The sequence below is a fragment of the Amphiprion ocellaris genome, chromosome 13 (assembly GCF_022539595.1).
Source record: "Amphiprion ocellaris isolate individual 3 ecotype Okinawa chromosome 13, ASM2253959v1, whole genome shotgun sequence".
Lineage (NCBI taxonomy): Eukaryota > Metazoa > Chordata > Actinopteri > Pomacentridae > Amphiprion > Amphiprion ocellaris.
In genome coordinates, this window is record NC_072778.1 from 31,320,088 (window position 1) to 31,346,051 (window position 25,964).

The 25,964-nt window shown below is 40.0% G+C and overlaps 1 protein-coding gene across 1 annotated transcript in view; it reads right to left on the reverse strand.

The window, feature by feature from the left end:
• gpc3 (glypican 3) overlaps positions 1 to 21,807 on the reverse strand; it is a 150,351-nt gene extending 128,544 nt beyond the window's left edge. Inside the window, exons 1-2 of the mRNA XM_023283393.3 lie at positions 21,271 to 21,807; positions 5,151 to 5,312 (exon numbers count right to left, since the gene is read on the reverse strand). Coding sequence (XP_023139161.2) covers positions 5,151 to 5,312; positions 21,271 to 21,427 — 319 coding nt within the window. The 5' untranslated portion in view covers positions 21,428 to 21,807. The remainder of the gene's footprint in view (positions 1 to 5,150; positions 5,313 to 21,270) is intronic.
• Between the last annotated feature and the right edge of the window lie 4,157 nt (positions 21,808 to 25,964).

Here is a 25,964-nt window from a genome sequence, read left to right on the forward strand (position 1 = left end):
CGCTCTGTTCAAGGAGAGGAGATTTATCTGCTTGAACTGTATTTCACAGTCAAATCCAATTACACTGTTGTTTATCTTATCTTATTCTTATCATTTTTTGTTATAATTCAATTAATTATTATACAGCCTACATAAATTTTGCAATACACAGAAGTTATGTGATAACAGTGAATGCTAGCATGTCTTCAGTAGTGTCAGTAGCACATCAAAAAGTTTGCCAACATTTATGAAAATGCTAACAACAAAACCAGAGTGAGTGTACTGAGGTAAATGTAAACCCTAAATTGATAGAAAGTGTGTTTTGTTGTGTAAAAATTCAACAATAACAGGTTCTGTTTGTATTATTTCCTATCTTAAAAGTTATGTAGCATAACTGCTACGGTCAACAGGAGAGCGAATTTCCCAAAAAATGACTGTACCTAAACGTGTCAGGCTACCTTGAATTATAAGGGAATTTATTTGTTTTATCACAGACATCATGTTCAATATATATATAATGTCACTTTGAGAAGTTTAATCACCCTTGAATATTATATATAATATAATAATACCCTGCCCGTCCAAAATAAGTCGCACACTCTAATAGTTTATTGGACTGCCTTCAGCTATGAGTATGGCACACATTCCCAGTGGCATTATTTCGATAAGCTTCTGCAATGTCACAGCGTTAATTTTTGTCCAGAGTTGTATTTATTATCAGCCAAGAATCCTGGTATCATCATCTTGGAACATGTTCATGCCATCAGGGAAGAAAAACTCCACTGATGGAAAGACCTGGTCATTCAGTATCTTCAGGTATCAGCTGACCTCATTCTTTGGGAATATAATGTTGCTGAACCTGACCAACCCCAGATCATAACCCAAACCCCCACAGGCTGGTAGACACTAGACATGATGAGTGCATCACTTCATGGGCCTCTCTTCTTACCCTGATGCCCCCATCACTCTGGAACAGGGTAAATCTGGACTCATCAGACCACATGGCCTTCTTCCATTGCTCTTGTTCTTGTAAATTGTTTAGAACACGAATGAAAGCATTTCTCAATATTTTCAAGATTTCAGTCCAAAATAAGCTCTATTTCAACCAACCTACAACAGTAATATCCTGCTATAACATTAATGCATTAACAATAATGTATATAGATATAATATGAAAAGTCACAGAGGGCAATTTTCTACATTGAGTGTATTAAATTTAATACTTAAAGGGCATTCATTTTCTTGATTATAATTACATTCTTTTATTTGTAACTGAGTGCTTTTACAGGGTAGTATTAGTGCTTTTACTTAATTATAGCATCCGAGTATTCCTCCACCCCTGGTAATCAGAAAAAGAGGGATTCAAACGAGGTAAAAGTGCCCAGGAAGTTGTGAGAGACAGGACCTCCATACCTGTAAACACAGATGTCTTTCAAACTACAGTCTCTGGTTACCGCTCAGCATGTCTGTTTAAAATGTATAATCTCCGAGTCTGATGACATCACTCTGAAAGAATACTAGAAAGGTGCTGCAGAGCCTTTACTCGACTGTGTTATTATCTCTGAGAAGTACATCTCAAGCTTTATGTGTAAAATCTCTACAAGGACTCCTAAGCTACCCTCATTTCTGTCCTTTCACCTCATCGGCTCAAAACTCTGCAATAAAACTCCTGTTCAACAACGACACACACTTCAGAAATATTGGCCTGCATCATTTATTTACTAAATTAAATTCTCAGCATGCACGACATCAGCTTCTCATTTTAAAAGATTAGATTTAAACATCCTGCGCAGGTTTACAGATTCTCATTTTGAACTAAATTGCCAACATCAGGCCATCGAGTGCGAGGCAATCTCAGTACATGAGGGAAAGACGCTCTTATTATCTCTCTAATGTGAATCAAAATGAAATCCAATCATCTGTCATATCACAGAGGATGCTGCAGTTTATCCATTACGTACTATTTCCCTGGTACACCATAAAGAGATCAAGCTCATTAGATTGTCAAATGGCATATGAGCCACGCATCATTAGAAATTCCTAATGCCTTACCTATTTCCTGCTATTGATCTCCAAGAAGCCTAATGTTAAGGCAGCCTGTCATCTCACTGCTTAACAGACAGAGATAGACGGAGCCATTACTTTTCTATTGTTTGGAGAACTTCAAAAGGGAGAAAACCTCTGGTGAGGCTTGGGAAAGCAGGTGGAGCTGGAAGGAGAAGGGATGGAGAGAGCAGTCGGAGATGGAGATGGAGGAGTGAAGAGGGGAGGCCCTTTGATCTCTGGCAAGAAGTGAGCTCTGAAGAAAAAAGACAGAGAGCAGCACAGAAAGATTGCAAACAAGGCATGCACTCAATTCCCAACAGGAGCAGGAAGAGACAGATGGAGGGAGGAAAGACAGAAGGAGAAAGAAAAGTCAAGCAGATTGAGCGAGACAGAAATGAGAGAGGTATAGAATGACAGGGTCACAAAGAGAAAGAGAGATGGAGAGGAAAAGAGGGGGCGACAGAGAGGATGAAAATGAAGTAGAGGGAAACAGATAAGACCAGGATGTTAAAAGGATTCCAGTCCGGGGGCTGTTTGGGGAGTTCTCTCAAGCCCTATGCTAAAGCAATTAGTATTGAACCCCTTCTAGGAGAGTGCAGCCAAACCACAGCGGCAGGCTCTAACGTAGTTAGTGTGTAGCAACCAAGTCGAGCAAACCCCACGGTCCCCATTAAACCTCAGGTTTTAATTGGCGTGTCAGGATGGTGCTCCGTTTCACAACCCATGAGTGTGCTCTCACAAAAAAAGTTGGTCCAGTGAGGTCGAGCATCCCACTTCAAGTGGAAACCCCGAGTCGACAAACAAGGCTGAACTGAAGAGGCCTGTGGAGCCTGATAACCAGAGCTCTCCATTAAATGTGAAAACGATACTTCAACATAACTGTTGCTAATATGGCTGCAGGGAAGGAAAGTTGTTTACCTCTTTGTTTACTTGAAACCAGTTCATAAGTTCACACAGTTTTGAGTTAAAGTATTTTTTCCCAAAAATTTTTTTTTCTGTAGACAAAACATTCTCAATTAAGTTTGGAAAACACCTATCTGCTGGATTGCCTTTGTAACTTATCACAAATACATTTCTAATCAATGCATCTTAGCCATTTATATGACTGCTTCACTGTCACCAATCATATATGGGGAGAAAATATATTTGACCTGTTGAAGGGAGAAACTAGACAAGCACTCAGAGAGTGCAGTACTCCACCAAGGTTGTTTATTTCCCCATTTGGCATTGTCACAAATGCAGCATTTGTTTATTTATTAGTTCTTGATGATCAGAAATCACAGCAACATAGAATGTGGCCATTTAATATAGATGTATCCACAAACAAAATAACCTTGCACTGAGCACAGTCATGTGTTCTGCATGTGTACGTTATGTACGGACACCAAATCGCCTGACCTAAATATGTAGCGGGTGGCAGGAATTGATGGGACTCAGAAACACCCCCACAATTTAATCCATTGTTCCTTGTGTCAGTTCTGATGGATAAGTCCCGATAAATCCACAGTGGTGGATTTTTAGTGGGATCACAATCATGTGATCATCAGGAGGCAGCTAACGTAGCGTTCACTTGTTGTCATAGTTACAGTGACGCCATGCCACTATCTCACAATGATACAGAAATCTTTAACAAATCCGTGGATCCAGACTATAAGCTGCATCACTGCCAAAATCGAATCACTTGGTCCTTGTGTCATTTCTGACCTTCCTTGAAAATTTCATTCAAACCCGTTAGTCCGTTTTTGAGTAATGTTGCTAACAGACAAACAGACGGACAAAGGTGTTATATCTACAAATGGCCACATTCAATGTTGCCGTGATTTCTGCCAGAACTTTTTTCAACATTTTATCAGTTGGAAATGACCACACTGAGCAGCCTTGGAGGAGTACTGCTCTGTTTTTAATGCTTTGTTAAAAGAGTAGTAGCTGAAGTTGTCGCTGTGCTTTGTCCACTATGCTCTGCACACCTTGGGAAGAATCACATTGACTTAGTCTCTAACTAGGTGTTGTATCCTGCAAAAAAATGCAAAATCACAGCCTTTCAGAAACATCCACAGGATCTCTTTTTTGATATGGGTCTGAGTAGCAGACCAACATGTATCTATTGTACTATAAATAGAACGCGTCCGATGTCTAGTTTTAAAGTCTGCAAGAAAGCATTTAGTGGTGCAACTCCCAGCAAGAAAGAATATAAGTCTCAAAATGTCAAACTGTTCCTTTACTAGAGTTAAAAGGCATTATTAGTTTTTTTTTTAAGTTAGAAGAACTTTAAGAAGCAATATGGCAAAGAAGGGAAAGGAAGCAGCATATGTAAAAAAAAAAAAACATTTCTGTTACAGGCAGTGATGTTTAAATTTAGCCATTTAACCAACTGAAGATACGCTGAACATATACTCTTTTATGTACACCAGTGTTGCACCAGTGGGAGATTTTATTTTGCGTATAAAGGAGTTTCTGTTCTCTGAGGAAATAGCTCAGCAAACACATCCTGATTTGATAGTGACACGTTGTTTCTTCTCACTCTTCAGTCTGTCATTGTTGCACAAGGTGTCATCTCACCGTTTCAATCATTTCCCTTCAGCCGTCACCTGCCTCCTCTACCTTCATCTTCTCGCTCAGCTCTCACAGAACCTGAACGTCTCCAGGTTTGACAGTCTTTACGTTATTTTTTTTCACGTCGCTGCTGCACTGAGCTGTTATTCTGCATATCTTGAATTAGTCCTACCAGCAGGTTTTCCTCTGACCGCTCTCATCCAGGTTTCCAGTGTTTTCCCCCTCCTTCTCTGTGAATAACAGTCATCACCGACTGCAGTGTGCCAAATCTCAGGAGGCTGTCACTCTGTGGAACAGCATGTCTGGCACTGACAACCACACTACATCTAAAGTCACTTAAACCACACCTCTCTGCCATTCTAACATTTAGCTGAACAGCAGCTGAACATCTCATCCATGTCTGTGTGCATTATGCTTCTACTTTATTTATACGTGACTCACTGTCTGGAGGAGTGAGCTGTGAAGATGTATAGCCAAGAAAGTGGATACCGACAGTGTTGATTTGAGAACTTAAATTTATGCAATTATGTCTGCTTGAGACAGGTTTGGACAAACTGTACTGACTTGCTTACCTTGGAATATGGCAGCATTCTGGATGATGAGGCGTTTGAGCTGTGCGCTGACAACCTGCAGGCCAGACTCCATGTTGCTGCGTGCGGCTACCTGATACCGTTCCTCCATCTTCTTGGAACAGCAGGTCGGGCCTTTGGTTTGGCAAACCTGCAGATCCGCACCTGGCAGGAAATCAGCAGAGACAACACGCTAGTCTGGATGTGCAGAGGGAAGGAGCTGCGAAGCCACCGTTGTTTAATTTTCAAAAACAGAAGTCTGAGCAGCATCCTCTGCATGCTAAGCACAGGAAACACTATGTGCAGCAGATTCTGTAGCCTTAATGAGTGTTTGATTACCGCGTAGAGGCTGTGTTATCCAGCGGGGTTGAAGTCAAAAATAAATTGCTGCTTAAAACATGAGTCATTTTGATGCACATTCAAGCAATACACCAAGGCTGTGTAGCTCTCCTCAGAGATCAATTTGGTCAACAGAAACTTTTCCGAGGCTACACTTTTCAGTCCGAGGATCAAAAAAAAAAAAAAAAAGAGGATTTTTTTTTAGCCACAAACATGAGAGCTGGGAGCAGTGCAGCAGGCAGACAAACAAACCTAGCTTTCAGCACGCTTTCATTATGTATGGCATGAGAAAAAATACACAGCCACGCGTTGGATTGAAAGCGATGAAGCAAGTGTTTGTGCTACCTGGCCGCGGACACGAAAGGTTGCTGATGAGATGAGAAATAATTGGATTCCCGGAGCTCTTCTGAAAGGTGCAGATGTGAGCCGAGGAAAGTAAAACCAGGGTTACGAAGGATGTTTTATTGGGGCGTCGTCGGCGTTCACAACCTGATCAAAGAGCAAATGCCCCAAAGACATTAGTTCAATAAATCACAGAGATAAATACCAAGGAGTTAGAATTTGTTCCCGTCAAGGACAGAGATGAGGCCTCAGCGGCGACATTTTCTGTGATGATGCACCGAAGGACACATTCTACAAAAACGGCTTTCTTTCTTTATTTTATCACACGCCTCTGCTTTCACAATGTTGTGCTGCAAGACGTATAAAAATCCATTCAAAATGTTCAAATTGATGGATTTTACACCTTTGTGTTGGCTTCAAAAAAAGAAGAAACAATGCGAATTTCTGTGTCACAACACTTGTGTAACGAAAACTCTGGCGACAGATGCATTTTCTATACACGACAAGCTATGAATTTACACCTTATTCCCAAAGCTTTCCCTTTAAAATGACGTAAATAGGGCACAAACATCCAGTGTTTAAATACAAAGTGGGGTTTCTGTGAAAAATCCTTCTCCCCGGTGCTTTTCCTCTCTCAGCCTCTTCGTCCCACACGGCTGCTGCGAGCTCAGCGGAGGCTGTAGAGTCGAAACATCGAGGAGTTGAGGCGTCGGTGACAAGAGCCTGATTGATGGCATGGTAAACAAATGTCAGGGGAGTCTGTCAGCTTCAGCAGCTCGGGGTGCGCTGGATAAAAAGATGGAAGATTAATTTGGAAGCGGGGGTCTCGTATTGTGAGTGTCTTGATAACTAGTGTGTCAGAAGGCTTTTGTGGAGACGGAGGGTTTATCTTAATGACAAAAGTGAGTATCTCTGTCGCTTTGAGGCTTTGTTTCTTTCACAATGGATGCTCAGGAACAGAGCTCAGGCTGTGACAATGGAAGTTAAACTACCAGGAGATGCAACAGAGTGACAGTCTTGATAATTAAGTGCTGAGGAACCCCTGCTCGCTCCTCACTCCCATCAGAGTTTAAGGTGTTCAGTCTAATGAGCGAAAGAGGCAATAAAGCTGTCATGCTGCACCTTTTGTATGCATACTGACAGGCTTAATATCTTAAATCAATACCGACAAAAGACTCCTGACAGATAAGATCAAGTTAATTTCAGGCTGCAGGGGCAAAATTATTAAGCTGTCAATAGCCCCGCAGGTGAGGCGAGCGAGGCCGGAGCAGAAAAAGAGGCGAGAATTTGGCAATTATCTCCGGCAAAACAGACAGATTCATCTGCACGTTTGTCCTTTTGCAGATGATAAATGTGTTTCATTACAGAAGTTCCACAGCACTGAGGAATAAGTGAGGGATTCGGAATGGAAATTATTCCCCGTAGAGTTTCACGAATAATAAAATCACGTCGTCTAAATAAAGCCTTCTTTCTGGCTGACAGATCACTTGGGAATAAGCTTCCTCCTTCTCCCGTTTGCTTTAGGCTCAGCTGTATTTCTCCTCCCCTTTTCTGTCTCATTCCTCTTTCATCCGTTTTGTTCCGAGCCTGTTTCTCTTCACCTACCTTGAGCTTAATAGCTATCGGGCACCGAGAGCAACTTTCTATCGTCCTGTTATTGGTTAATTAGTCGATTTTTGTGTCCTGATGGCCAGTTCTCTCAAACTGAATGAAGAAAGACAAGGTGCAAGGCTAGGGGCAATTTAGATGTAAATTTCCTCACTACACAACCTCAGTTCAAGGTGACACCTTTAAATCATTACATACTTTCAATCAATACTCTGAAAGGGGAAACATGCAGAACAGATGCTGTTTTTATACGTGTCTTTGAATGCCTTTTACAAACGCACTGATCGCCCTTCGACTCATCACAACCTTGATATTGAAGCATCTATTTGAAACTGTCTGCTAGTAGCTACTCCAGACTGAATGCAGACAAAAATTCCACTTTCCAACACGATTTACTATCGGTGCAACATTTTTGGCGGGAGAATATTAACTCTATAAAAACATAGCACAAACTCTTTCTTTTGGACCAATTTCAACAGTTTTCCAATTAAGTATTTGATCTGAAGGATATTATACTTTATTCTAAAGATGTTAAGCGATAGAATATAATGTTTATTCAGAACATCTGTTGAATCTATGGGTTATTCTGTACCATCTCTACTAGCCTTTCCATTTCATGTGTTGGATTTTATTGAATAAAACGAATGTGAAAACTTTTGTTAAAATCACTGGGGTCTTGCAAAATCCTTCAGCTTTACTCCAAATACTCTTGCTTTGAATTTTTTAATGTTGGCCCTTGAGGCTGCATTTAATTATTTTGTCGTCTTCTCTAAACCTCACAGATTGCTTATTTTTTCCTGAATTGGAGAAAAATATGTGCTCAACATTCATGAAACCCTGAGGATAATTTTCAACCAATTTGCTTAATGTTTTACAGTAATGAAATAATAACAATTAATACTTTTCTATGAGAACAAGCAATCAGTTTTCAAAAATTAACATCTCCACTAGTTTTTACTATATTGCAACCCAGTGGTGGGCCATGCATTTCACACCTAGGCCTTCAATAGTGCCCCGTCCGAATCAATCCACCCCACAATAACTATTTTATGGCTATAAAAAACATCTTATTATGCAGAAATACAGTATAAAGAGCCGTTGAATCACAGATAACTGGTGTAGCCACAATAAATGCCTTTACTGAAGAAACAAACCCGGGGTGCACAAGTCTCCTTCTAATGCAGCTACAGCTGCAACACACATAAAAAACATCAATAATAACTTCATAAAATTGCGATATTATTTAGGAAAATAGCAACATTTTACTCACCAAAAATTCTGATTACTTGTACACAAATCAATCCTCCCTTCTTTCCTCAAAAAGAGTTCAATTCCTCTGTCGTACAGATTATCTGTGCGCTTCAGTTCCACCAAGAAGTCCTTTTCTATCGCCATCGAAGCTAATGCTGAAAGTCGAGCCTGTCCTGTCGTATTTCTGGCATAAGTTTTAATTCACTTTACGGCTGAAAATGTCCGCTGGACAGAAGCAGTGGACTCGGGGACGGTCTCCGCCAAACACACAAATGTGTACAGCTGCCCCATGCTCTCACTCAAACGTTTCTGCTGAAGGAAGTCAAGGAGATCAGTGGGAGATTTTCCTGCAAAATCATCCATGGCATACATTACAGTCAGTTCTGTTTTCAGCCGAGACAGGTTGAAAAGTGTTCCGTGGCTCTGTGTTAAACTGGAGAAGGCTACATGCGGGACATTTTTCATGTATTCCCGAAACTTCTGGGGGTCGAGGAGGGTGACAAACATCAGTTTTTCGTGGTCTTGAAATCTGGTCCGTGTCTGGCAAATAATACTGTCCAGAATCTTGCCGTGGAGTTGGTGGTAGTGCGCGTGAGCATCTGCGCTTGACCTCCGCGTGGCTCGGAGCGTCTGCGGTGCGTTCAGGGACCTCGTAGAGTTCCTCGTGTCGGCTTCTCTCTCGCTCAACGGTGTCACAAAACTCCTTTACCTATGGAGTAAGATAGCTATCAAAAAGACGTGTGCGTTACCTTTACATCCAGTTTTGTGTCCTGTAGTACTGAAGAGAGCACGTCTGAACACTCAAAAATGCCGTTAAATATGTGAAGCCTTTTCCTGGTTGTGACAGGCCTGCTAGCTTCGGAATTCCCCGATCTTTCTTAACGATGTCTAGCTTTTCTTGAAAAGTCCGTCTTGAAAATGGCTTTGACAATAAATCTGCAACCAAATCCATTTCTTCTCCTCCTTCAGCCATTGTGGGTTGACAAAACAGCAATTAAATCAACACAGCTATATCGCTGTTAGTGCAGCTCGCTACAGATGCAGTTTGCTAGCTCTGGCTAGTAACTCTGACTATCCAACCAAAGGGTGTGAATACGCTGACGTCACCGTACGCCTGCTAGAGGGCCTTGATGTCGCCAACTCAAAATCTGATTGGTTGAAGCAACAGTTTAATCGACACTTATTTTTGCAGGAGGGCCCACAGAACTCATTGTGAAGGCCTCCAGACAAATCTTTGACTTTGACCCTGCCTGGCAACAAATTCATGGCTGAAATGTGATTGGTTCAATGCTTTAACATGGAAATACATGTCTGGAAGCAGCACAACCAGGGGAAAAGCTATGAAAGGAAGCGGACAGACGATTTGGAATTATTTAACAAGTATTCATGGACGAAATATAATTAACATCAGCCTGTGGTTCAGATATTTTTTAGGCCAGCAGAGAAGGCCTTGCAGGCCCTGACGGCCCACCACTGTTGCAACCAAATTTTGCAATGTATTGACTACCATAGATCTGCGTAATAAATCTGAAAACCCTCTTTAAAAGACATCTGGGCTGTATGTTTTAACAGTAAAGATTGTTTTAAACTCCTTGAAACTTTTTTATGACAGTGTTAGTACTGAAAGATATTATATTACCCTTTTATCAGTGAATAATTGTTTGAAAATAGCTAATTTATCATACCACTGATTGTAATCCTACACTGAATAGTTTTATTTCATATGTAAGTATTTATATGTTGACATCAAGGTTTTCTGTCTCTTTATGCTTTCACTTACCTGCCAATTTATTAGTTACATGTGAAATCTAATGCAATCTAATACAACAGCTCTGCCGTAAAATCTACTTTTATAATGTTTCTACACTATTTAATGTTTATTATTGAGGCAACAGTGGATGGTAGTGGGGTACTGGCCTGACTACATTTAAAAGTGTTTTGAATAAGTTTGTCCACTCTTTTAATGTCTATGAGGTGGGGAATATATTGTATGGAAATGCAGTTTTAACCAGTCAAACTCAATAGCTTTGTATAGTACCATACTAAACTGTTTCATTTCCAGAAAATGTATTCTTAAGATAAATATTTTGATAGTACTGCATCATAAATAATTATTTACTTTGTTAAACACACAGTATGTAATTTCTGCCACTGGGGGTCTCTTGGTCAAAACATTAACAAAAGGCATAATTTTGATGGCATTGTGAAGCTGTGTGGGATTATGGGAGTAGTTGTCTTTACCACCATTGCTGATGAACATTATTCTCACACGTCTCAGACAAACATTATGTTCACAAGTGACGTAATGAATTAAAGTTCTATTCAAATTTTGGTTACTCACATACATTCATGTTATGGTATTTCAAGCCGCTGGTGATGTTAGCTAACATTATGCTAACAGCTAATTTGCAATTACATGAGTCATACAGTCATACAGCTGCTGTAGCTAACACTATGTGGTGAATTCAGTCGTGGGGTGATGTCTGTGGAAAAATCAATTAGAACCAAATTTTAGAGTGAGCAAAACAAATAATAGCATAGGAAAACAACAAAGTCGCTAGCTAGCTAGTTTACATACTTCTTTGTTCTTCACTTTCTGATGTTTAATCAGTGTTAACAGTGTTTCTCAGCTACAAGGGCTAATAGAAATATAAAACCAATGACAAGCAACCAAAATGAAATGCATCTTTACCATTGACGGTATATAAAAATGGACACCCATAGGTATACCTATAGCTCCAGCCATCACCATATTAAAAGTACCAGCCTCCTCCTAACTTCCATCTCTTCTAAAAATGACCAAAGAGGTGTAGCATGAGTTTAGCTGACGGCACCCACCTGTGACCAATAGAACACATGCCCTAATTATGCATAAATTTAAGCCTTAACAAATTAAATTGAGCCCTGTGACAGACTGGCGACCTGTCTAGGGTGTCCCCTGCCTTCGCCCGAGTCAGCTGGGATAGGCTCCAGCCCCCCCGCGACCCTAGTGAGGATTAAGCGGTGTATAGATAATGGATGGATGGACAAATTAAATTGATTTGATATGTAAAAATTCACCCCTGGTAAAGTTGTCATAAATAGCAAGAAAGCTATAGAGAACAAAACTAGATTTTGTATCAGGTTACAGATATGTTTATTTCTGCTGTAAAGTTGGACATTTTAACATGGAGGTCAATGAGGTTTGACTTACTTTTGGATCCAGCCTCAAGTGGCTATTCCAGGAACTGCAGTTTTGTGACTTCTCAGCTAGCTTCATTTGTCAGCCTTCGACTGAATAAAATTACTACTTTGTCTTAGTTCAAACACTTCTTCAAGCATTCGGGACAATGTACATAGGTCAACAAAATGTACAGGAGGTCCTCAGTTTATGACATCCTCAGCCTACAGCGTTTCATCGTTACGCTGGAACTGATTACGTGGAACTAGTTGGCGAGCGGAGCGGACAAATAAATCGTCACTATAAAACGGCTTTGTTTACATTTGTCAGTTCTACGCTGCCTTGGATTGTGCTACATTCACTAATTTTTGCCCTTCATTGTGGCTCCCAAGTGTAAATCACACTCGTCTGATGGCAGCGCTTCGAAGAAAAGGGAAGCCATCTCCATGGAAGTGAAATTAGATATAATAAAATGCTCAAGTTGTAAAAACAGTGCAACATATTCTATTATCTTCTTGTAAAATGACTCATACATGCATGAAAGTCATTGGTGTTCATGACTTTTCTGAAGAACTGATCATATCATGCTGCACGTAACGGCTTTATTTACATTTTCACCGGAATTCCGACTTACGGTGAAAATCAACTTACGTCGATCCGTAGGAACGGAACTATGACGTAAATTGAGGACCCTTGTATAACACTGATTTATTTCTTTTTACACATCTTATTGTGGAAATGTTGCATATTATAGCTTTAAAATCGAAGTGGTGATATTTGTATGAGTTAACATCTACTGTTACAGTTTTTACAAAACCAAAACATCAAAAGTCTTCACTTTTTTTCCCCGAGTTTTGCAAAGGACAGTTTAAAAAGGAGAAAACATCACATCAATAAAATCAAAGCTTGGGGTCCAGAGGGTTAAATCACTACATACCTTCAATCAATACTCTGAAAAGGGCCCACAATCTAACATGTCGAACAGCTGCTGATGTTTTTTTTTTTTTTTTTATGAGCATCAAGGTCTTTGAATGCCTTCTAAAAACACACTGATGAACCTTCTAGCTTGTCACAGCCTTATCTGACCATCCCTCGTTGCTTTTCCCATGACAGAAAGTTTCTTTTGAGAGGCCACTGGTGGAAACTCCAGCAGGGCTTCATGTCTCCGTCTTGTGTACATACAGACGAGATCAGTCCCTCTCCTCACATCTTTAACAAGCTCAGGGACTCCAAGTCAAGGCAGCCACAAATACACTATGTGTTTAAGTTTCCCTGCACCAATTAGAAAGCTATCACTATGCAAGTTTAATGACGGAGACCATGGGGGAAAAACAAGTTGTATTAAGATATAGAATATGCTAAAAGCTGTTCATTATGAGCATAAATTATACAACAACTACCAGTGTTGAGTAGAAGCATGTGGGAATCCATGGCTACCTCTCCAGGGCAAAATAAGCTGGTGTCACTTTGTAGAGACAATACGTGAAATAAAGAAAGAGCAATTTACAGCCAACCCAAGGAATAAAAATATCATTAGCTACTGGGGATTACAGTTGTTTTAAGTATTTTTAGCGCTTTGCTCACTGCTCTACTTTAAGCCATTTGATGAAGCAATAATTTGAAAGCTGGAAGCATGACTGTGAAATTTTTGAGATTTTTTTTTTAAATGTACACAGAACAATGAGGCAGTAAACGAAAGTCCCCTTCATTAAAATGGGATTCTGCAAAAGGAAAAAAGACACTTCAGTGTATAATTAGCTACAACGACCTCTCGCTTCAGGTCAGATTGATCCACCTATTAGTCCAGTGTCATTTAAGCAGCAGGGGCATTTGCTCTTTGTGGTTCGTTTTTTTATAACAACTGTGGGTGACCTGACCCTGCAGCTAATTACTGAAAAGTCCACATCCCTTGGCCCATTTTTTTTTTTTTTTTTATGCGTGCTCCTAGGAAATATCAAACAATGTGTAGCAGTAATTGTTCCAGCTCACAGCAAAAACAGAAAACTCTGAACTACTGTGCCGGATTTTGTGCTGAAATAAGTGGCAGCTGTCAGCTCAGCCTCCAGCAAACTAGCACTGCTCTTCCATTTCATGAGAATCTGATGCTCCGCTCATGGATCAGGTCAGCCGCCGCTGTCAGAGATCTGCCACGACCAAACCAGGGCTGATGGAGCTGCTTCCACACTCATGTCCTCGGGTAAATGTTCATCTCTGCTCGCACATATATGATGACACGAGTGAGTGAACTGACACCCAGCCTCCATTTCACCTTCAGCCACTCCAGCCACCCACAGCCGCAGCCGCAACAAAGACATGAGCGGTGCTACTCCCACAGCTGTTCGGAGTTTGATTTTTCATAAAACGTTGCTGCTCTGAGATCGCCTCTTTCAAACCGTGCTGGTGGAGAGCAGAACTTCTGTTTTTTGGTGTTCTTCCCCCCCGGCACAACACGCAGCGTTAATAGAATTCAGCTCTGCCTTCCTGCGGACATCTCTGTGAATCAGCCAGCTTCCCACCACACACACAATACTCCATATCAATACTCCACATTTCCCTCATAGAAAGTGATACTTCCCTCAGTCAGATCACATCTATCCACCCTCAACATGGAAGTTCATCAATCTTTCATCTGCTGCACGCCTCGATGAAAAACTCATGTTACATTAGACTTGCACGACAAGCCCTCTGTTCCACATTTACTTGCCGATTTTTTAACGAAGTTCAGAAAAAATTACAGAACGTGTATCTCTGTATAAATTAATGACAAGTATATATTATGGATGAGGCGTAAAAAATAGGCCCAAAATGTACTAAATGTAGGGACTGCATATTTCATGCTCATTAGGACAGAAGTGGGAGCTTAGATTTATGGAAATCATAACTGAAGTACAAGCTTTGCTCCATAGCTCTGTTTCGTTACGGACCTTCATTTTGAAATGTTTCTACAAGGCTTAAATATTGCAAGTAGAAATTATCGGCTGAGTCATCACAGGATATTGAAGAAAAGTATTTGTACTGGAATGATTGTGCAACAGTTTAATGTGTCAGATCTTTTCAAGGGAGCAGGTTTTAGTAGTAAAAATGAAATCTGTCCTTTTCTTTTAAAGTGCCAACAGTCGCTTTGTCATGGATGTGAGTCTGTTTATTACTGTGGGAGCAGAAAGGTGCAACAGGACTGGAGAAATTTCAGGAAATCCTGATTGGGTTAAAAGGGTTCGCTCCCTAAAGTCTGCAGGATCACAGAAACAGCATAAAGAAGACAGATTTTAAAAGCATGTAAGTGAAAATAAACTTCTCTCAGGTTTCATCTAAAACACACGAAGGAGGTCTGAACATCGACACAATCACATCCCTCCACATACCAGCGTATTCATGAGGGCTCTGATGCAAACTTGTCAACACGATTATGCACCGTTTCTGTGAGTTTGAGAATCTGCAGACTCTTCTGATGGACTTGCACCAAACATGGATGTTGCAGAGAAATTTATCTGTTAGTGACAGATTCAGGCTGCTCGCTGTTATGGTCATTTCTTGCATTTTTTTGTCCGTTCAGTCAAACAGCTGTTTAACAGATGCTTATTTGATTTTAGGCAGCTTGTTCAAGTGTATAAACACTGTAATGTGACAGACAGGGATCAACTGAGCAGCTTAAACTGCAAATAAAACACGAGTCCAAACTCACTTTTCTACAGGCAGTGCTCGTTTCCATGCATCGTGTTCTGTCTTGATGTGCCACATTTCTTGTTTTTCTAGCACTTTCAGCCTTCACACACTCAAATGCTACAGTCGTGATATCTGTAAAGTCTGTGAGGTTTCATTGTTTGGGCCTCAGCATCATGGTCTTTGTATTTTTTTAGTTTGTTTGGGGTTTTTTTGTTTACTTTTTGTTTTATTTTTCGAAGGTTCCAGTCTTTGGCCATACTTGTGCTCTAGCATACTTGTGAAACGTCATCAGTCGGAGACCAAATACTGATCCATTTCAAGGCACACATCTGGTCAAGAACAGATGAAATACCCGGATGTGTTCTTGCTCCGCCCACATTATGAAGGATGCATCAGACCAGACTTGTGTGGACTTGGGGCAGCCAAATAACCCATAGTGCATTTAGACCAGCGGCAAAGACCCAGGAGAAAACTTTCAGAGGTAACACAAGTTTTTTTGAGAATACTACTATTATTGTGACACAAAATGTAGATTTAAGATTATTTCAGAAAGTCGTTGAATAGACGTCAAATCTGTGGTCAATTTATCAAGATAAAGCCTGATTAAAAATTTGCTCCTACTGTTTCGGAGCTGTGAGGGTCCAGGTTAGACGGCTATGATCGGACGGTCAGCCTCACTGTAGCCACCGAGAGCAGCCTGATGTCGGGAAGACTTTTTGAAATCTGCCGCTGGCTCTGACAGTTCTATAGCGTTTAAACAGGGACATAAGTAGCTTTATGGGTATCTAATGGTCACACTTTGGCCTGATGGTGTATTTTTTTTTATTGTTTAGAGAAAAATCGGTTTGAAAGAAGTTAATGTCCATAACTTTATATTGTTAATGTTTTGCTCCATCGCTGACTTTGTACTTTTGAATTATTGTCTTGTCTTCATTGTCTGTTGTACAACTTTGCTCTATTCTTACTGTGCATTAAAAATAACATTTAAGCAATATTGTATTCAAGGGACATCTGAAGAAACCCAGATCCTCAATGACTGCTGGAAGATTCCACAGCATTAAATTAATTCAACCCATTTTAAGTGACGTCATCAACCACACTGCTGTTCCGATGCACATTAACCACGATGCGTACTTCGGAGTCCGTTCTCGCCAACTACCCGAGTACGGACTTGCATACTTGGTATTGAGAAACGGCCCTTGTGTATCTCTGGTTCTGTACTTGCTTCCTTTGTCCATTTCCATCCTAATTTACACTTGTGTCATTTCTCTCCAATCACTTCTTAGTGTATAAATAGTCTCATGCTTCTCTCTGTCTTTGTCAGTTTGTTCTCTTTGCTGCCTTCTTGTTCTGTCTTCAGTTTAGTCTCCTTGTTTACCTACTTCATGTTTTCCTGATTGTATTCTCTGTTGTGTTCCTCATTCTGCTTTGTGTATGTATGTACTCTTGGATATTTATTTCCCTGAGTTTTGTTTGCGAACCATTAGTTATTTTTAGATTTCTCTTGGACTTCTAGTTTGAATGTATCCCTAGATGCTGCTTGTGTCAGCTCATTTTGTTTGACTACATTATTATACACATCTTTTGCCACAACCTGTCTATCATATGCGTCTACACTTGAACTTTCCCTGACACAGATTGGGATTAAACCACCAATTCACTGTAAGTGCTCACCGCACAGAACAGAGCAAACCAGATTATTACCTGTCCAGCAGAAACAGAGAAACTGTGGGAAGCAGTATGGGATGCTGTCTGCTTCTCTTGTTTTATTCAAACTGTTTTGGATTCTAGCTTTTTCTGCTACTGTCTTTTCTTTACTTTTCCAGCAGTGAAAGCTCACATGGCTGATCTTTGTCTGCCATTCTCACGCTACAAACAAAATACCCAGGCTGGTATTCAGACATACATTCAGACAGGTAGATCATACAGTCATCTCATGCAGATGGGATGTTTACAGGCCTCTGACTGCCACAGTAAACAACACAATTCACCTTCTTTTCAAACTAAATTCCTTTTCTGTCACGCCTCGTCATGCCCAGCTGTTTTCACCAATCTTTTAGCGAGAGTCTCCTGAGTTTTTCTTTTATGTGTTGGTTTCACAGCCTCGTGGCAAAACACAAAAATAGTCTGAACAGCATTGTTAAAATCTGTTCCAAGACCACTGGAGTAAAGCACCTGAATTCCTTTTGCAACCAACAAACCTTTAAAAGAGCAACAAGTATTCTAGCTTCTCGTTTTAATGGTTGTTTTGCTTCACCTGCATGTAAAACTAACAAAATCATTCACTCCTCCTGCTATCCGTCATTAAAATACTTCATAGGCAACATTGAATTTTGTTTACTAAGATGTGTCGGGTAAATGTATGTACATGTATGCATAATCTGTGTGGGTGTGTATACTTTGTTGTCTAACCCACAAAAAGCTGCTTCAAATGAACTGCCTCAGGTGGGATTTATAAACTTGTTTGAGTTAAATTGAATATAACAAAAAATGCTCCTTTAATACACTGCATACTCCAGCTATAATAGGACATGAAAGGAATGTAATAGAGATGATTTTATCATAAGGGTTTACATTATTATACATATTAATTAGTTATGCTCCATTCCACGAGACTCTAATGCTGGTTTAAAAAGGCTGTGAAATAATGGTAGTCTAACTGTGTATATTAACTCCTGTGTTTTGTGACACTGGTTTTGTTGTCTCTGACCTTATTAAAGCCCAATATAACATGGAATTGTATTGGTCTGCACACATGACGAAGGTGATAAAAGACTGAAATTACCATTACGGGGAAATAATACTCCAAAGCAGTTTATATTAGGTGTTTTCGGCATTTTATAGACTGTGCATGAACAAATACATTGATCGGCCACAGCATTAAAACCACAGATCATCTCATAACAGTGCAATGTTCTGCTTGGAACCCTTGCGTAACTTTGCCACCAACCTAAACGTTGTCGCAGACCAAACACACCCGAGACAATCCCCAATATCAGCAGGATATTTCAGCAGGACAACAACCCCTGTAACAACACAAAAACTCGGCAAATCTAAATCAGATCGAGCACCAGAGCAAACCTGAATCACAAAAGCCCACCTCATAACTGACAGGAACCAAAGGATCTGTTGCCAGCGTCCTGAAGATCGGCTGGATCCAGGCTGGTTTGGTGGCACAATATGAGGCTAAATGTTATAATTAGGGTCAATTTAAATTTAAAGTGAACCAACACCTATTTGGAACAAAATGCTCCAAACATAGAAGAATACGTAAAGAGTCAATATATAATTGAGGGACTTTAGAAGTCCATGGGATATATCTTGCATACATTTTTTATAAAAAATGAAAAAAAAACTGTTTTTTATGTTCACTGTGATCATGTCTTTATAAATTCCATAATCATTTATTATGGAAACAATCACTTATTAATAAAAAATGACTGGATATCACTAAAATGTCAACTAAATAACCGTCCAAATTTAATAACAACCACCTTCTAATGAGCTAAACAATAATAAAATGAGTTTATTCAAAACGTTTATTGATTGTGTTCTTTTTATTAAGTTGAGATAATCATAACAGGTATTTCTTTTTTGGCAATATATCAAATTTTATATGGAAAATAACAAATTGTATCTGTGTCCCAGAAATCACTTTCCACTAAGTTACCTATTACAAAAACACCTCTCAAGGAAGTGTGTTAATTCCAGATCACATGACCTGCTCCACATGATGTCATTTCCTCCTGAAGAAAAGACTCCAAGGCTTTCTGAGTTATTTAATACAAAGCAGTGTGTGAGTCAAGTGTAGACAGTGTTACTACAATATCTTGGGTGTGAGTGCGAGTGTGATTGTTTGTCCTGCTTTAAGTTACTGTATTGTTTTGAAGTTATTTTCTTGTTTTTTACCATGAAGCACTTGGTCACCCTTTGGGGTGTTGTAAAGGGCTATACAAATAAACTTTGATTGATTGATAGATTGACCTGTGTACATAACTTTCAATTTAAATTTTACTCAATTGTATATATAATATTTAGAAGAATCGTTCTCTAAAAATGCCATGTGGTGCTTGGTTATAGGCAGCCATGTTGATTTTAGGCCTGAAAACAGCAAAAACGTCAACTATGTTACAAAAACTCCTGCAATGTTATATTTACCCTAAAACTGTGTAGAAATTCCTTCTGAAAGTCGACTGTATTGAAATCAAAGCTTTCTGAGACTCCAAACAGAAGTTATAGTTGGATTTTCTTTTGCAATCTACACATTTCATGAATTCAGGAGCCGAAGCAGAACAGAAACGATTTTAACTTTTTGTTCTACAGAAATCCAGATGTCTAGTTTTTCCTCTATAAGACTCAAGTGCTTCATCATGAGTCACCTACTGAACAAGCAGCTCACGTCATGAAACCAGCAATTAATCTGCAACAGAGTAGCAATGAGAGTGTGTAAACCAAGCCTGCCTTTACTTACTGAGATAGATTGTGCTTTGGCTGATTGGAGAATTGATTTTTCATTGAAAGTAATAGTTGTGAACGGCGTCCGGCTCAGACAGCCGGCCTGCTCTGCCTCAGATTCTGGGAGGCTAAATATTTCTCTGCGATGTTTCCCCTCCTGTGGCTGCCAGATAAAACACCGGACGGCCTATAGGTGGAAGGTGTGTGATTAAAGATGGATGCGTGGAGAAACGTGGGGCTGGAAGCTGCATGCATCTTACAAGATGGGAGATTAATATGTGGTGGAGGCAGCGTGACAAAATCTGCTTCAAAGTGCATCACACTTTTCTTTCCTGCTGCTTAAATTTGAAGCTGTTTTCAGATTCGCTACACTCTTTCATGCTCGGGGAACATTTAATAGTATTATTTAGTAAACCTCTTTGAGTCAGAGGGTGAGGATTGCATGCTGATAATGGAGAGAAAACAGTTAACCTGAAGCACTTCCCTGTGCTGACATGACACTAAAAAAAAAAAAAAACCCAATTAACATTTGCAGCTGGCTGTGATTCAGCAGCATGAGAGGGATCTGCATAGTGAATCAGAATGAATGCAACAGGCTCCCAACATGCTGCAAAACAGAACAGGGGGTTGGAGCTGTTATTTCTACCCCACAAAGAGCTGAATTGTTGACTACAGACAAGTTCCCTCCTTATTAGACAAGACAGAAATCAGTGACATTTGGGCTCAAGAATCATTTGAATCTTTCACTAAACTGCTGATCACACTATTAATTTAGATTATGTGACAAAGCGGCTGCCAAGAGACTAGCCTGAGCATCATTAATCTTTTCTTCTTGATTTTCTCCCCATCATCATGCACAGAAGAGCATCAAACTTCTTTAAAAAGCGGAATATTCCAACCCACATAGCAGGTATTTACAAAAAGATGTTCATGCCTCCTTCCAGTTTTCAATATGCTGAACAAATCAAAGTTAGTTTTCAGGAAAGGCTTGGATCAATACTGGAACGAATCGATTTAGTGAGCTCGTTAAGCGGTTTATATAATCCAACTTGCATTCTTTTAACTACTTAACGTGGATGTTTGAAAGCAGGTCGGTAAATGTGCATGGAGAGAGTGTGTGTAGGTTTGCTCTGATACTGGAGGTCAAGCTTTTAAAAACTGTTGTAAAGGTAATCTCCTCTCAAACTGCACAGTAAAATGGAACACAAGTGTTTTCAGTTTGCTGAATCAGTAAAACCCACTTCAGTCTACGGTTCATAAAGTGCGTAAAAGGCGTGGAGCAGCTGTTAGGGCGATGACAGTTACCTGACACCGGGGTTTCGGGGACCCACTTGGATCCGGGGTGCAGGGACTGGAACACGGTGCGCACCTCCTGGCAGTTCGGCACCTGTCCGCCGGGGAGGGAGAACAGCTGGAGGAATGCGCACAGGAAGAGCGCATCGTGGAGCGACCAACCGGCCATGGCGGGCGGGAAGCGCGTTGCCAAAACCGGACAGGAGCGGGAGCAACAGACAGGTGAGATGAACTTCAGCACATTAAAAGTTACGACAGGATCCCGCCTTTGCGCTGGTGAGGTGAAGCTGCAGCTCCCTGCTCTGCTCGGAACCGCATCCTTTCTCTTTACGCTTCCCTTTAACGCGTCCGTCCGACCGAGCAGCTGCTCGGTGGAGCCTCTTGGTTGAAGCTACTCTGATAACTTATGAGTCCCTCTTCCTTCTCGGCACTGAGACTCCGCACTGATGCCCGAGCCCCGGATACATGTGCGCGCTCCCCCCAAAAGCGCGTACCACGGCGTGAAACCGGCAGCGCGTATAGAGAGGTTCTCCTCTCTGTGTGATAGTAGAGATGTGAGCTGATCCATTGGCCCCGTGTGGGAGCAGGAGTGGAGATAGGAGGGGATTAATGCGCTACGAGGGCTGGTGTCGTTTTAGATGAATGGCACTCTACGTTATAGGATGCAATTAGGGCACAGTACCTGCTCGGGCCTGGTTTACTTAAATCCACACAATAAAGGCGCTCAGGAGCTGCACATATATTAAAATAAAGAAAACACACAGTTGTATGAAACAGAAAGTGCTTTTATTGTTCAACCACATGTAGAAAGTGAACAGTAACCAAGTGGAACATTTAGAGAGCTGTACAAAGCAAGCACAAGTGAGCATGAGCAGTTTCATCTTATCTTCAGTAATTACACAAATCTAATTCTAAAACAATGTCTAATTAGTTTTGGGGGTTTTGTTCCCATTAATCTCATCTTGAGTGCACAGCTCAGCTCCACACAGCCATTAAAAGTAGAGATGGTGCCATCTAGTGTTCAGCTAACAGAAGTGAGGTCAACATTTGTACCTGCAGACTAAACAGAGCTCATCAAGCCCGTGAAAAACAATTTTATTATTGCAGACTCTTCTATTGTTTTTATACACAACAATGTGCAGCTGTTTCACAACATCTGGCGGATTGCAGATGGATACTGTGCAATTTCTGTCATCCTGTCAAGTATTGAAATTGCAGAGTCATCCATCCGAAAACAGCGAGACAAACAGCAAAGTCAAAGCAAATGTTAACAGGCCTCCAACATCACTGCAACAGAATCAGCAGCAGCTCCTCTCTTGTTCACCTGCCGGTGGCGGTGAAACACTCAAGTGTTACTCAAAGCTTGGAAGCAGAGAAAACATTTATCTGTGTGTCTGAGCAACAGAGAGCTTTGCATGGATTTGCACAGCAGAGACTGGCAGAAGCTGAGAGCAAACCAACAAAACTCTCTGTAAACTCAACAGAGTTCCACCTGGAAGTGCTGCAGACGGACGATGGAAGGTGACCAGCAGCACCTGAAGTGCACAAACTGCAGTAGATGGGCGAGTACTACCTGCACTGTGAGCACTTTGGAACCGCAGAGTCCACAGCATGTTCAGCTGAGGGGAGAATGTATAAATATGAAGCACACTGACTGCTATTGGGATACAGAATATTTGACTTGTACCAGTATCTGATAGACTGATTTATACCAACTTACTTTGGCCGATTGCAGAAACTAATACATGCACATTTTCCTACTAAATGCCAACGACATCAGGTGTTTCTTGGAGTGGAATTAATAAAATATTATACCTTTTCTTACCATGATGGCCTACTGGGAAGAACAGGTATAAAACACAAGGCTTTTAAAATGCATACATTCACTGGGAAAAATAGGAAAATGACTTTTTTTTTTAATCTATTTGTGTGTAACACTTTTATCTTATCTGCCTGTCAGTGCTCATTTTGGGACAATGCTGGTGTTTACATTAAATGTCTTTATCTTCCAAATTCAGTATCATCATGCTTCCCTTGAAGATAATCTGACCTTAACTGCAGCATTTTTTGACTTAATATCTCTGTAGCAAATTCCTACTGAAGAATAATAATTTCTGTATCACATAAATAATGTCTGTATTAGTGTGTACTGAATGCATGCATTCTGTTGCAATATATAATTTAAGATCATATTTTAGCACCTTCTACATGTCTTATTTTTCACTTGTACAAATTACTGCTTAAACATACACTTAGAAACATCTTATTTTTGAAAGAAAAGCATTTGTTTCAGTGAAGATAACCTTAAATTAATCAAAAATCCGGTCTAAAAATTGTTAATGTGGTAAATGACTAGTCTAGCTGGAAATTTTTAATGGAATATCTCCATAGGGTTACAGAGGAACATTTCCAGCAACCATCACTCCTGTGTTCTAATGCTACATTGTGTTAGCTAATGGTGTTGAAAGACTAACTGATGATTAGAAAACCCTTGTGCAGTTATGTTAGCACATGAATAAAAGTGTGAGTTTTCATGGAAAACATGAAATTGTCTGGGTGACCCCAAACTTTTCAACAGTCGTGTATAATCAGTCATTTAACAGAAAACAGGACTTAGAGAAAAAACATATTTGTGTCCTAAAAACAAGGACTTGTGGCTTTTCATCGCTGCTTGGTTTTCAGGTCAAATGTGGTGAAAAATCTTCCTGACACTGAAAAAGAACGAGTCCTCCAGCCAGAAGGAGCAACTAGGGCAGTAGATGCTGAGCTACTTCACTAACTACACTAGATGCACCTTAGCTGGAGAACCGTGACGAGGAGGGAACTGATGGACCGGCACTTCCTGCTCCTCCCGACAAAACACTTCCAGTCTGGAGTGTCTGAAACAAAATCAATTGAGAGTGACAAATGAATATAAATATTTAACCTGAAGCTGTAAATCATTACTGGAGAATGAGCACTTTGCAGAATGAAGCTGTTTGTCTTTCAAGTGGTATAACTCACTGAAATCAATGCACATTAGGGATGTAAGGGAAAGGAAAGCAAGACAAACTTCCACAAACTTGAGATTTAAAGCGGTGAAAGAAGAGCTCAGATGAGGGAAAACCAGCAACACAGACATGCAGAAATACTCATTGGTAAGTAAAAGCCTTGGAAGTATCATAAAGTATCGTAAGTAAATCATATTGATGCTGTAGGCAGATGAGGTGGGACTCATTTTAATTACTGTACATCAGGGGTGTCAAACATGCGGCCCGCGGGCCAAAACCGGCCCACCAGAGGGTCCAATCCAGTCCGCAGGACGACTTTGTAAAGTGTAAAAATTACAGAAAATACATGAACTGCAAATTGTAAATTTGTAAAACCGTAAATTTCAAATAATTTCTAGACCATGACAAGCTGCTTTGATCATAAAGTAAAATACTAGATTGCTCATTGTTCTTTTGTCATTTTGTGTCTCATTTTAGTAATATTTCATCTTTATTTTTGTAGTTTTTTGTCCAACTTTTGTCTGACTTGTTTGTCTCATGTTTTTGTCATTTTGTTTCTCGTTTTTGTCACTTTGTGTTCCCTTTTTGTCTTGCTTGTGTTTTTTGTCTAATTTTTTTCATTTTATATTTTGCTTTATTCATTGTTTTTTGTCTCATTTTTGTTGTTTTGTGTCTCATTTTTGGAATATTTTGTCTTGTTTCTGTTGTTTTTTGTCTTTTGTTTGTCTGACTTATGTTGTTTTGATCATAAAGTAAAATACTATATCATTCAGTTCCAGATACCTGTAACTAAATGTTTTGTGTCTTTAAAGACACTCTGTAATCTGCAAGTTTTAATGTGTAAATGATAAACTGAGGCATAATATTGTTGAAATTATTTTATTTTGCTAAAGAAATTTCAAGTTATTTATAATGTTTTGTTAAAAGGTAATTCATTAAATGTGAATATTGTCAGAATGTAGTTTTTTTGCACTAATACAAGGGAAAAATTTGGAATTATTTCTAGGTTATTATGCTCTGATTTTACTGGTCGGGCCCACTTAAAATCAGATTAGGCTGAAGGTGGCACCAGAACTAAAATGAGTTGGACACTCCTGCTTTGCATGCAATTTTTTCACTGGCTCATGTTTGAAACAAATGGTTTATCTGCAAATTCAGCTACAAATTAAAGGGTAAAAATGTTTTCTGTTGAAATGAATTAATAGAAAGTAACATAACATGTGAAATACCCAGTAAAGCAATTCAAAAATGTATTAAATAGGCCAGTTTTGAGGTAAATGTGGGTCTGAAAGCCTAAATCACCGTTTCATTCCATCTTTTATAGTTAATGCCGCAGGTTTTCTTATTCAAGTGCTGATTTTCTTCATCAGTCCATTTTAATTTGTATTTATTTGGAGTGCATTTTCAATTTCTGCGCAACAATCGATCAATTATATACATTAAACCTGTTAATAATTGATGTTTTCCGTTTTTGGAATCTCCACAGGTTTCACTGGCTGTCCAAGGGCGCAGAGGAGGGGGAGGGGAGTTTAAAGTTAACTTAAAGCTCTAGTTTTTCCATAAATACGATCACAAAACAACATCGGGAAGCAAATGTTCTCTATAAGTTGTTGCCTTCGGCTGGAGGCTACATGCCTGAGTCATACTGACTTGTATGAATGAGGTCGCAGAGTTGTGATTTCACAAAGTGGCGCCAACAGCGTCCCCTGATGTGAT